Here is a 14,017-nt window from a genome sequence, read left to right as displayed (position 1 = left end):
GGTGGGATGAATTGGGAGATGGGGATTGACATATATACACTAATATGTATAAAATAGATAACTATTAACCTGCTGTATAAAAAATATAAATAAGATAAAATTCAAAAAAGAAGGATTGGCGATAACAAGTGTTAGTGTGGATGTGGAGGAAAGGGAACCCTTGTGCACTGTTGGTGGGAATGTAAATTGGTGCAGCCACTATGGAAATCAGTATGGAGGTTCCTCAAAAAATTTGCAAAATTTTGAACTACCATATGCTCCAGAAATTCTACCTCTGAGTATTTATCTGAAGAAAATGAAAACACTAACTTGTAAAGATATCTGCACCCCCATGTTCATTGCAGTATTATTTACAATAGCCAAAACATGGAAACAACCTAAGTGTCCATCAGTAAATAGATGAATGAGTAAAGAAGTGGTGGTATATGTATACAGTGGAATACTATTCAGCTACAAAAAAGAAAAATCCTGCCATTCGCAACGACATGGATGAACCTCTAGGGCGTTATGCTAAGTGAAATAAGTCAGAAAGACGAATACCGTGTGACCTCACTTATATGGAGCATCAAATAAAAGAGAATGTAATTCCAACAGGATGCAAAATATTAGTTTCACATGTGGGGGTGAGAGGAGTGCCAGGGAAGAGAGGAGAAGCAAAAAAGAAAGGTGTCCATGATTTAAAAAAAAAAAAGTATGCATGATATAATCCATTTGTGTGTGTGTGTGTGTATCCTATCCATACCATCAAAAATTTTTTAAGTTTGATCATTAATGTTAGTGGAGATATAAGTTTTTTATATTACTTGAAATTTATCTACATTGCTTAAACTTTTTGCTATAAAAATGTATTACTTAAATAACCAGGAAATAAACGGTGGGAGAAGAAAAGTAGAATCTGGGATTTTGGACAAGAATCTAGTATCTAAAATAGTTTATTCTATTGGAGAGATTTTCAAGATACATTTCCCCATTTTGACGGTATATATACACACACACAAATGTGCCCCAATTTTTTAAATTAAAAAATAACTTTAAGTACATTGCTCAAAGTGAATCATTTTAGTGAGCAGGGAGGTAGTTATTGAACGCCGAGGTCTGTGTGATTCCAAATTTCGTATTCTTTCCATAAGGCAAGCATCCCTAGGAAGGAGACCCCAATCCTCTGATGGTGCAGTTCAGGTACCATCAGAGTGGAAGGCAAAAGAGAAAAACGTAGGAATGGGGTGATTTCTAGATATTTGTATCTGATTTTTCAAGTATTTAAGAAAGTGGTTTTTTAAGTGAAAAGACTTTCTAGGAAAGAAATAAACCAAACCACTGATATTTTTTCCCATCCTTCCTTAGGACTACTTGGAAGAGACAGAAGAAGGCATTGATGACTTAGCGTCCTCTCGGTTTTCTGCAAACACCCACAGTCTAGCAAGCGGCCTGTCAGCCGTAAGCAATTCTCTAGCATGCACTGGAAGAGTCTTCCTCCGGTGATTTTCTGTGCATTTCCAAAGGAGAGAATAATGTTCTTCAAAAGCGCGTGATAGTGATTTAAAAGTCATTATAGTCTCCTGCTTGCTCTTTGTGCACAGAGTAGTTTTCACTCAAATTTTGTGGTGGCTTTTCCTAAGGCTTCTGATTCCTTCCCTCTCCTACTTTAAAAACCTCTCCTCACCCAGGTTTTTTTTTTTTTTTTTGCGGTACGTGGGCCTCTCACTGCTGTGGCCTCTCCCATCGCAGAGCACAGGCTCTGGACGCACAGGCTCAGCGGCCATGGCCGTCGGGCCCAGCCGCTCTGCGGCATGTGGGATCTTCCCGGACCGGGGCACGAACCCGTGTCCCCTGCATCGGCAGGCGGACTCTCAACCACTGCGCCACCAGGGAAGCCCCTCACCCATGTTTTAAAACCTATCACTCCCTAGTTCAGAGTCTCATCAGCGGAAGCCTATGAATTATCTCAGTTCTCAGCTGTTAAATTTCCCTGCCACCATTCTCTCAACTCCCCAACTATCCTCTACTCTACCGCCAGTCACTTTCCTAAAACATGTACGCAAGTAGGTTTCTCTCCTACTCACACATCAAGTCCATAGCTTTCCACTGCCTGCGGAATAAAATCCCTTCTTACTTTGGTGTTTGAACCCTTCTTTGAGAGAGCTTTAGGAGCTCCCGTGTCCTTATACCCATCTATATGCCTACAAGTCTTGTCTTTGCTTCTCTGATTTCTGTCTGTTGCTCTAATACCCTTTTTTCTTTTGACCTTTGGGTGGCTTCCTTAAAGAATTCTCAAGCAGGCTCTGACAGGAAGTGGACCTACCTAAGTGTGCCTGACGCTGACTCAGACACTGTGAGTGTTCAAGCTTTTCCTTTTTTCCAACCACACTTCACAAAGTTCATGGTACAGGGACTCTAATTAGGTAGGCAATTTTTCCAGCATTTATCTCTTTCTGGCTTGTGTACAGTTAACCAGAGGTTCTCTTTTAAAAGGTAAATAACATGATCGGAATCCAGGGATTCCAAAGAAAGAACATTTGTTAAACATTAGAATCTGAGGAACAGTGAAAAGATACATGGTCTAAAATGATTTACCACGAACAAGCCACCTTTAGAGTAAACATCTCTCTTTAACTCACAGCATTGGCTTGGTTAAGAGCGTAAAGTTTGGTTAGTAGTAAAATTTCTGTAACTTCTTCAGTTTCTCCCAAGCGTCAGCAGTTGTGGGTTCTTAAACTGTCTTTTCTATATATGGATGTCGTGCTTACAGAGGACCCTCTTTGAAGAAGTGGCAACAAAGGAATGTGGTGTAGATACGAGTCAGTGATACAAGGAGGCAGTGAGGTATGGTGGAGAGGTCCTCAGACTAATAATCTCGAAATCTTGGCTTTATGTTGTCAACAAAAAAATTAATCAGTCGGTCTAAGAAAGAAATGGGAAATTTTATTAGAGCCCAATTGGGGATTATAACCCAGAAACAGCATCTCCAAAAGCTCCAAGAACTGTTCCACCCTTGTGAACTCAAGGCACAGTTACCTAAGTTTTTTGAGACAGAGGGCTGTACATTAAATGATGTATTATTGACAGTTTATACAATTCAGATCTAAGTGTCATCATGCCCCCTTACAAGAGCAAGAAGGAATGTTATCTTTTACTGAGTTTCTTATTGATGCTAGGAGAATGTTGCTTTCTGTGGTTGAGCAGTTATTTCTGCCAATGGGGGAGGTCTGGTCGATGCATAATACAGATACACAATGTACAGTGTGGGGAGAGAGGAGGCCAAAGGGTAAAGAAGATTTTTTATGTTTAAATTTTTCTTATCTTGCCATAAAATACGAATTTTATGTCACAGTCTCTTGGCACTGCCAACAATTTCTGTGAGCGAGACTTTACTTATATGTAACATGAGGGGGTTGAGGCTTATTCTTGAAGCCCTTGAAGCTCAATGCATGGTCCGTGGACCAGCAGTATTGTATCACCTGGGACAGAGACTAGAAAACGCTGTCAGCTCACAGAGCCGCTAGTGTCTCAGTGATAATTTCATAGCACTCCTAGGCCCAAAGTAATACCTGACTAGCCCATTTATTAAGTAGTTAGCTTGAAAAACAAATTTAATAAGTACTGGGGTCCTAACAACTTAGTAGCCGTTTGAAAAAATAATATACATAACTTGAAAGAAAAATAATATTTTTATTCCAGTCTTAAATAGCCCCTGATGGGATGTGCGTGCCTGATGGGCACTACATGACTTGTCAGATCTTGGAATCTGATTGGGTAGCATCATTTTCATTTCCTGTTCCCCGTTGATTTTTGTGCAATACTTGCTTTTTGTCATAGCAACTGCCCCAAACTCAGCTTCACGTAGATAGGACTTCATTGAAAAGAATAAGGTGGAATTTAATGTTAATACTGTGAACCACTGTTCGTAGTTTGCATGGTGTCTGGTAGCTGTCGCTGTGTTTCCCTTGAAATTTTAAAATATCCTTCTTTGCCCCTGTGAGTTGGCTCTGCTGCTTTGGGATGCCGAGACACACAGTTTGGGAACTGTGGACCTAGGAGTTTGTTAGAAAAGCAGAATCTCAGACCCCCCCGGGACTGAATAGATCAGAATCGTCATTTTAACGAGATCCCCAGGTGACCTGTATGCAATTAAAAATATATATATTTATTCATTTTGGCTGCACCGGGTCTTAGTTGTGGCAAGTGGGATCTTTAGCTGCAGCATGTGGACTCTTAGTTGGGGCACACATGCGGGATCTAGATCCCTGACTAGGGATCGAACCCAGGCCCCCTGCATTGGGAGCGTGGAGTCTTACCCACTGGACCACCAGGGAAGTCCCGACCTATATGCAATGGAAGTTTGCAAAGCACTGCTCAAAGACACTTGCTATCATGAAAATTTTGATGTTTTGTTTTATGAATAAAAAAGATGAAGTAGGTCACTCACTGGCTTTCTTTAAGTTTTAATCTCCACATAATTATGGAATCCTTGGTTTGCCCTTGCCCTTGACTTAAGCTTGGAATAGATACTAGCCACATCACCCACTTCCTGTTTTTTGATCAGTCTCTACTCTGAGCAATTGGAGGAAGGTAATGACTTTTGTTTTATGTATAAACAAAAAAGTATAAAAAGTAGGAAGTCTAAACTCTCTTTGCACTCACCATAGTCCTTCCCAGTGGTTCACAGACAGGCTTTTGAAACTCCTGGGTCACTCCTGAAAGCCTTCCAGGTGGCCTTTTGTGACAGTCGTGTTGCTAAGACATAGAGTTTGTGCTGCTGGTACTACAGGATAATTTTGATACATTTAATTTAAAACATGTCTCTTGCTATTAGTGTGTCATCAGAAACTTCATTCATTCTGGTACATTTGGATAGAGTTTCTTTTTACATTTTAATTTTATTTATTGGTTGCTGTGTTATTTTCTTCTTCAGTGTTCTGTTTTGTGGGTTGCTATTTTATAGATGCGTACAAAGCCATGGTCTTATTACTACCCATGTGGCTGTACGGCTGCTCAGGGGGGAGCCTGACAGCTATGGGCATGTGACGTTCTCCTGGCATGCCCTTGTTAAAGATGCAGTTTTGTTACTGAACCGAACTTGGGTCTGCTCGCCTGGGCACGGTAAAGGCAATCTGCTGACACCAGATTGTGGTGAAGGAAAGTACAGTGTAGATTGTAAGAGCACCAATATAAGGAGGACAGGCGGTTGGTGCTCTATAAACCCCAGAACTCCCCAAGGGGTTTCAGCAAAGCATTTTTAAAGGCCAGGTGAGGGACGGGGGTTGCAGGGTATGTGATCAGCTTGGGCACAGTTCTCTGACTGGTTGAAGGTGTGCAGTCTTTAGGCTCCGGAAGGTCTGGGGGCCACGTGTTCATGGTCATCAAGTAGTTAATGTCTTCCAATTTGGTGGGAGTTTTAGCATCTGTAAAACAACTCAGGAAGTGTGCATCTGATACTCTTATCTGGGTGCTTCAGAGAGGAGCTATAGCAGAGGATATGGGGGCGGGTCTGTCCTGGGAAGGCCCCATAGGGTCTTGCTCCGTTAGAGTTCTGGCTTCCCAGAGACTGATGGGGTACTCTAGGTAGATGTCAGAGACAGAGGCTTGTGGCTTATGCTAGCACAGAAATAGGAAATGAGTTTTTCTTTGTCCTGGTCAATGCATTCTAGACCTTGAAGTAGACTGACCTTGAGTCTACCAGTGAAAAAGGAGAATGCTGCAGGGATGAGGAGAAGAGATATGATGGGAAATGCCTCAATGACCCTGTATTCATTAGAAGCAGTGAATAAACACAGGGTATTCACTAACCCGAGAAGACAATAATGCTTCCCCTCTCAGCAAGCTTCCTGACTTCCTTACTAATGGTCCTAGCTCTTGTCCTTTTTCAGGCTTGGATTTTATACAGTACCAGAAAGACAAGCGATTTTTGCTTTCTTCCTTTCACCCTAAACTTCCCTGCTCGTTATAGACAATGGGAACTGTAACTGAATGAAGGGAGGTAACCTCTGTGAAGAGATCACTAGCATAACACTAGATGCCTCTCTTCATCTTGTTTATTTCAGACCAGCCTGAACAGCATGATGAGTGTTTACAGTGAAACAGGAGACTATGGCAACGTGAAGGTCAGCGGGGAAATCCTTCTCCACATCAGCTACTGCTACAAAACTGGCGGGCTCTACATTTTTGTCAAGAATTGCAGAAATCTGGCCATAGGAGATGAAAAGAAACAGAGGACAGATGCGTAAGCATATACCATATTCCTCAGACTATTTCGGTCACTGCATATGTGAGTATGTGTGTTTGTCACATGTGTGTTTCTTTTTCAGAAGCGTCTTAGCATTCCTCTAGATTCAGAAGGTTGATCGTCACTTTCTTCCTGTGCCAAACTTCTAAATATTCTTTGATGTGCGTGTATAATGGTTGCATTCGCGGTTACCTGATTTTTACTTTTTTATTTTATTTTATTTCTATTCTATTTTATTTTATTTTATTCTATTCTATTCTATTTTAGTTTATTGTATTGTATTGTATTCTATTCCATTCTATTCCATTCCATTCTATTCTATTCCATTCTATTCTATTCTATTCTATTCCATTCTATTCCATTCCATTCTATTCTATTCTATTCCGTTCCATTCTATTCCATTCCATTCCATTCCATTCTATTCCATTCCATTCCATTCCATGCTATTCTATTCTATTCCATTCCATTCCAGCACTGCATGGCTTGTGGGATCTCAGTTCCCTGACCTGGGATTGAACCTGGGCCACAGCAGTGAAAGCACCAAGTCCTAACCACTAGATGACCAGGGAACTTCCAGATTTTTAAAAAGCTATTACTCAGTGTGACTCAGGACTGACAGATTTGTAGTTCACACAGAGGCAGCTCTTTGAGATAGAAGGCTGACACATTGGCACACCCCAGGATGTATAAGAGCATCCTGTTAATTTTTGTTCTGGGAAACACTCCAGAGAAAATTACCAAGCTGTTCACCCAATTGAACAACTTGAGAGGGCAATTTTGAAGCTCTCAGGATTTCAGGGACGAGCCCAGGAGGGCAAGGATGAGTATAGCACATTGGAAAGAAGCTAGGTACAGAGATATGCCATGCCTTCCCAGGACCACTGCCAGGTCTGATGATTCACTAGGAGGACTCCCAGGTCTCCACACATAATCAGCAAAGGGAAAAGGCATATGTGGCAAAGTTCTAAAGAATCCAGGCTTAAGCTTCCAAGTATCCTTTCTCAGTGGAGTCACATGGGATGTGCTTAAGGTGCTTAAGTCCTCCAGCAACGAATTGTGCCAACACATGTGAAGTGTTGTCTACCAGGGAAGCTCATTGAGAGACTCACCTGGGCATATAACAACAAATTCCCAGTCTCCCAGAAGGAAAGCAGGGGTTCAGCAGAAGCCATATTATTTCCACAAATATTTTAGTCACAGTGAGCCACTTATATCTGTTCTGGGAATGACGAGAATCCTCCTGAAATCCAGGTTCCCACATGCCAGCCAAGAGCCGAACTTATAAGCAGGCATTTCTACGGAGAGCAGTCTCAGACCTGCTGTTCACCTTTTCTCTACATAAAGATGACCTAGGTTCAGTAAACAACTCAGCAAAGCTGTTTCCAAATTAGACAAACAGATGGATTCTGAGTACAAATTGGTCCACTTACCTCCTCAGCTAAATATCAGAGAGCTTCAGGACCAATACCATCATTTAGACTAGATGGAAAGGGATCATCTAAAGCCCATCCTGAAGATGTGCTTCAGGACTCTGGTAGCATCCTTTCCATTTCAATCTTGTACATTTCTGAGTCTGCCATGATGCTTCGCTCCAAGAGACTCCTGGGACCGCTCAAGGCAAGGTATTGGGTAGAATTGCTGTTGTGATTTCTGGTTGTTATTTTTCATTTCCTCTTTGCACCATTTTTCTTCATCCATCCATGGCCATTGACTCCACCCATCAGAAGTCGTGACATCTGAGTGGAGAGGAAAATAACCCCATATTTTGTGAGACCATTGATCATAATAATAGATTACATTTATTGAGTAGTATAATATGTCAGCTTCTTGTATGTCTCAGCTAATTTTATCTTCACAGTGCCATACGTAAGCTCTTGAGTTCACCGAAACCAGTGAGGCCTGGAGTGATTCAAACCCAGCTGGCTTGACTCCAGAGCCCACACCCTTTACCACTCGACTTTAATGCTTCTCTCTTATTGAAGGTCCAGAGTTATATTTCAAGGTGTCCTGTTATGTAGACAACATTCCCTTTGGTTCTGTCTCTTATACTCACTAGCCTATTCCCTTTGCCTCTTTTATTCACTGATGTCCCCGAGCATTTCTTGCAAAGTAGATGTTTCCCAAGAATTATTTTCACTTCTTTATTTTTTTACCATCTACAGTTATGTCAAGTCATACCTTCTTCCTGACAAGTCTAGAAATAATAAGCGCAAGACCAGAATCAGAACAGGCACCAATCCAGAATTCAATGAAACACTAAAGGTAAGGAAATATTCTCTCAGAGTAACTTTAGTGATACAGTTTACGGCCTCATTGAAACTACTGAGGATTTGCATGTCAAGGCTTATATGTATTTTAGCAAAGTAGAATTTGAATCAATTAGTGTGATACCCTTGGCTTTCTGTTTCTGGAAAAGAAAAATGTAAACCACTCTTAATCTGTTTTTCTCTGGTGCTCCTGAAATTGCACCTTAAGTAGAGACAATCCAGGAAAATTACATCGGACCTGATACATCCTGTCAAAAAGTATGTTTCACCCTTGGGAAAACTGTGTTTTTTCTAGTTTCGCCTAAAAGAAGTTTGTCACAGTTTTGACAGTAACATAGCAGGTCTGTACCCACTCACTGTTCTGCTAACACAGCGTGAAGATGTGCTGTTTCTTGTAAGGGTTTTGGAATTTGGCTAAATTTAAGCATGTGGTTAGTGAACAGTGGAGATGCAGGGCTGGATTCCAGAACTCTCAGAGACGGTGGCCCAGATAAGAGATGACCCAGGCCCCGATTCTAGAGAAATGACTTTTCCCTATAGGCTTCCATGTAACCTCTTCTCTCACCCTGGACCAATCTAGCCTGGTAAGAAAGATCCAGGGAGATGGGGATGTAGACGTTATTGCCAGTCGCAGAGTAATTTATGGATCTTGTGCCCAGAATGATGGAGTCAGAGTCCATCATAGGAGGAAGTTGGTGAGCTGGGGCATGTGTCAGCGGGGTCATATGTGAAAGAAGGAACCAATATCAAAACAGATCAAAGTGAAAATGAATGAATATAGGCAGAGGGTGAATCCAGCAGCCATGGCAAGATAGCAAAGATGAGCCCAAGCAGAAGAGAAAAACAAAGTGACATGGCAGATCCAGGAAGCAGGGGGCCCAGGTTAATCATGCCGGGAACAGCAAGGATGGGGTAGACGCAAATCCGAGATCAGGAGTCAGTCGGTCTGAAGTATGTCCCAGGTGGTCATTTGCTTAGGATAATCAGGAGGTTTTGAGGGTGTATGGGCTTGTGGCCCTGGATAATGTTCTGCTGGAAAAGGCAAAACCACGCCAACAATATTTCCTTTCTGCTCAACCTACGTATATATCGATTCATCCCTGCACTTAGGCTGAACTTTATGAGGTTTGGCATTTGCAAGTTTCTCACTGTCAATACTATCCTGGATTTGGGGCTTCTTGTTATAAATAAAATAAGACAGATAAATTAGAGAATTGATATATTAAACATTGTGCTTACAAAGTAGTTGTTGACAAAATAATTAGGCAAATGAAAAGCAGGTAAAACTGAAAAGGGGACAAGCTTCATCACCTGACACTTTTTATACAATATCTGAAATGTATCGACTCTCCCCCCCGAAACAGTCTGTTGATATATGGTTCAGTGCTAAGGCTCACACAAAATGATTTTATGGAATAGAACCTCGGGTGTAGCAGAAACGAAGAAAAATGAAGATTTTTTTTTTCTCTTGGGTTTGTTTTGTTCATATTACTAATGTATTTGATCTGAAAGCTGCTGGTAGTAAATTTCAACCTGTCCTAGAAGTGGGCAGAGCCCTCCTTATGGAGTGTGATGTTGTAAATCTGATTTTGCAGTATACCATCAGCCATGCCCAGCTGGAAACGAGAACTCTGCAGCTCTCAGTCTGGCATTACGATCGATTTGGACGAAACAGCTTCCTCGGGGAGGTGGAGATTCCTTTTGACTCATGGAACTTCGAAAATCCAAGTGATGAGTGGTTTGTGCTTCAGCCCAAGGTAGGAAATGCTTCCAGATGAGTCAAACAGTTACACAAGTAATGAGCAAAACTGATGTCACAGGCCTAAAGAATCTGAAGGCTTCCAGTTGTCAAGCGATAATCTGAAAAGGTTAGTGCAGCTAATTTGGGAATAATATAATAAATGCAAATCCATTCTTTTGGAAAGCCTTCTTCTTCGATACAGACTGTCTGTAAAATCAAGCCCCATAGTCATATATCTTATTAATTTGATCTACTAAAAATGTAGTCATCATTCGAAGGTTGCCGTGGATAAACAAAAGAATACATTCTATGATCCTATTAGAAAGAGAAAGCGTTCATTTTCACATAGACAAAAACAGCTCCATAGAGCACGATCAGTCTCAAAACGTTCTCTCTCTTCCTCATTCTCCACAATTCAGACATGAGCAGGTGTGCTCTTGCCGTAGCTCACATGAGGAAGTGACCAGCAGCTAAAGTATCTGGTTTCCTACATTCCTACTTTTGAGATTCAGAACCCAGGTCTTGAGTTATAGTCAGAAAAAGAAATCTCAAAGCTGGTTCTAGAAATTAAATGCTACTATAGTATGTTCTAAACTAAACCAACAGTACCTGAGATTCACTCTATGCAATTGGTATCTCTACATTTACAGTAATTTTTGAAGTCAAACGTGAGGTGGAAAAAAGGTCACATTTACGTAACGAAAGATTGTTCTTTATAGAGAGAAGGGCAAAAAGAACATGATGGTAAAGATAGTGGATGCAGCTCAGACTTCCTGGGTTCAATCCTGGCTTCGCGACTCTGTGTAACCTTGGGCAAGTTACTTAACTTCCCAGGCCTTGGTATTCTCACTGGTGATAAAAGAGTTGGACATCAGTTATAGGGATGCTGTGAGGCTTGAAGAAGCCTGCTATGTGATGCTTGCAGTATTGTGTCAGGCACATTGTAAACTTCTCACTAAATGCTAGGTAGTATTTATGTTACATTGGAGTCCTTATATTGCAATTAACAGAAACCCCAGCTCATGCTACTCAAAAAAATAAAAGGAAATTATGGGCCAGCGATTATCAAGCGTGGCTTAATCCAGATACTCAGATCTTAGCAAGGCCCTGGAGTCTCTTGGTCTCTCTTCTCTGTGTTAGCTTCACTTGCAGACTTCATGCAGTGTGGACCTCCCTCACTAGCTCCAGGTCTGCTTCTCTTGGACACCATGACAGCTGCAAACCTCTCATCCTTGCCTCACACTGTCCAGGAGAGGAGAGAGTTCCTCCTCCTCCCAATAGTCCAGCCAATGCCCTGGCTCTGGTTCCTAATTCTCATTACATTATTTGCCCATCCTGAGCCAATCATTCTGGCTAGGGAGGTGAGATACATTGAGTGGCTTAAGACAATCAGGACATAACTCTGGTCTTGAAGGTGGTATTGCCCCCAGAGAAATCCTGGTACAGTAGTACTAAAAAAAAAAAAAATGGTGAGTGGATGCTAGACAGCAAAAAACAAGTGACCATCGTCAGTAACACTTGTTGATCATCATCAGTAGCAGCGTCGTTCACGTCTCATGGTTACAACCATCAGTGTGGGGTTAGCATAGCTATCCCCATTTTATATAAGGAGACTGAGACTCAGAAATTAAATACAATATTCTAGTGGATTTTATAAGTGTTGACCTTAAACTTGGTGTAAATAACTCATGGAAAATCTTTAGGAGGTTTAATTGGGCTATGGGGAAAATGGACAATGAAATAGAAATCCTCAAACAGGAAATAACCTCATTCCCATGACTAACGTAAATGTGGTAGAGATAGGAAGTGCAGTGTTAACAAGTCCATGATAGCATAACATTTCTCTGACATTAAATATGAGAAATATTTGGTCATTACAGTACTAAGTTTCTTGGAATTCAATGAAAAGCCTCAACATAAAGGATAGCAATTAATCTGACTTAACAGTCTCCTATCACGTGCTTCCTTTTGTGTAATGGGTGAGCATCAAAGAATCATAGAAAATGTCCGACATATCATACGATGCGTGACACTGATGAAGGACAAGTAACATGTATCTTAGTCCATGAAGTTAATTTGTCTGTCAGAAATATAACATGAAAGCACAGAGGGGCTCTTTGGAAACCAGCTTGGAGGGTTTCCAGTCAGTTTCTTGGAAATGGTTGGAGAATTTGCACTGAGATGATATCAAAGCTCTCCCAGGCCTCTCCCAAGCATCCTCTGTGCTTCGGGGTCAACAGCTTTCCATGGTAATCACCTTCACATTGACACTGAGTGGTTTGACTTTCTATCATAAGGGAGAAGCATCTCTCTGAGGCCGCTCAAAGTGGAAACATCCTGATGGTGTTTAATGGCACTGGAACTCCTTTGGTCCTCTGCCAGAGGCTCTCTTTACAAGTCTGTCCTCAGGCTATTGTAAATTTTTCCCACATAGGCAGAGAGCCAGAAATTCCTGGGAGCGTATGTACCCCCTGCCACAAGGCAACCCTTAGCCAATAACTGATAGGTGGGGGAGTTTGAAAGCTCCGTTGCATTACTGAGTGGGAAAAGCTCTGAGGCGTTATACTCCAGAGCTCTCCTGCTGGATCTAGCTGCACCTTTGCCTGGCTTCCTCCTCTTCCCCAGCCTATTTCCCCAACCCCTTCACTGGCCTGTCCTGGGAGCACTTGCTTAATAAGTCACTTGCATAAGAATCCTCCCCTCAGGGTTGGCTTCTGGGGAGCGCAACTGAAACTGGTGTCTCTAATCCCTGTCATCTTTTTCCACCAAGCTCCCTCTGACACTTACAGAGGAAAGGCTGCAGATTATTCAGACTTGCTTAGATACCATGCCTTCCGAAACCAGGGAGGCAGGATACCAAAACATGCTCTGTACGCCGACTCCTGCTTCGTGAGTGGCTCGTCCTCGGGCTGAGCTGGGCTCCCTCTGGTTGATTACCAGCCGACTCTGAGGACTGTCATTTCATTCTCCGTCTGCCCCTCAGTCATTTCAGTGCAGGAGTCACTTCATCAGCTGCAGCTAGAGCATGGGCAGCCTTGGAGACTCGATGCTTCTTGTAGATTATCCAGCTGAGGAGCTGAAGTGTGAGCTACAGGGACCAATTTCCTTAGTAATAGACGATCGGAATTAACAGTCTTTAAACATTCAGAAATACTGACATCCTTTGGCAGTGGGAAGGCTGGAAAGACACAGTGCCTTATTGCTTATCGACTCTGTGTTGGTGAAAAGTCCCTGGACACCTTCCTTTGGGTTTTTTTGTTTTTGCGGTACGCGGGCCTCCCGCTGCTGTGGCCTCTCCCATTGCGGAGCACAGGCTCCGGACGCGCAGGCTCAGCGGCCATGGCTCACGGGCGCAGCCGCTCCGCGGCATGTGGGATCTTCCCGGACCGGGGCACGAACCCGTGTCCCCTGCATCGGCAGGCGGACTCCCAACCACTGTGCCACCAGGGAAGCCCCTTCCTTTGTTTTTGCTGGGTCTTACAACCCATATGGAGGCCAACGCAGATGGAGAAAGAACTCAAGATGCCAGATGTACTTACTAGAAAGTAGTTTCACAGTCTAACTCCCATTTACTGCATGACGTGGGACTGTTTATTAGCTATAACTCGCTATCTTACCGGAAGGCATGTTAGGTAGTTAGACAAGAAGAGTTTGTCAGTATAAATTGCCTTTCGAGTGTTCCCAGAAGGTGTGATTATATAAAGGACCTTTGAAAGTCAACAGCAAGCTTAAGTGGTTTTCCAAGGAAATCTTCGCCATCCCACCTTCAGGCAGAGCCAGTGTAAT

General features: G+C 42.4%; 1 protein-coding gene across 1 annotated transcript in view; it reads left to right on the top strand.

The window, feature by feature from the left end:
- SYTL5 (synaptotagmin like 5) overlaps positions 1–14,017 on the top strand; it is a 224,196-nt gene that overhangs the window by 179,007 nt on the left and 31,172 nt on the right. Inside the window, exons 10-14 of the mRNA XM_060292910.1 lie at positions 1,345–1,437; positions 2,267–2,332; positions 6,042–6,220; positions 8,386–8,485; positions 10,086–10,247. Of these exons, the coding sequence (XP_060148893.1) occupies positions 1,345–1,437; positions 2,267–2,332; positions 6,042–6,220; positions 8,386–8,485; positions 10,086–10,247 (600 nt within the window). The remainder of the gene's footprint in view (positions 1–1,344; positions 1,438–2,266; positions 2,333–6,041; positions 6,221–8,385; positions 8,486–10,085; positions 10,248–14,017) is intronic.

The sequence above is a fragment of the Globicephala melas genome, chromosome X, assembly GCF_963455315.2.
Source record: "Globicephala melas chromosome X, mGloMel1.2, whole genome shotgun sequence".
NCBI lineage: Eukaryota > Metazoa > Chordata > Mammalia > Artiodactyla > Delphinidae > Globicephala > Globicephala melas.
The sequence above is the reverse complement of the archived record's forward strand: the minus strand, read 5'-3'. Positions and strand labels throughout refer to the sequence as shown.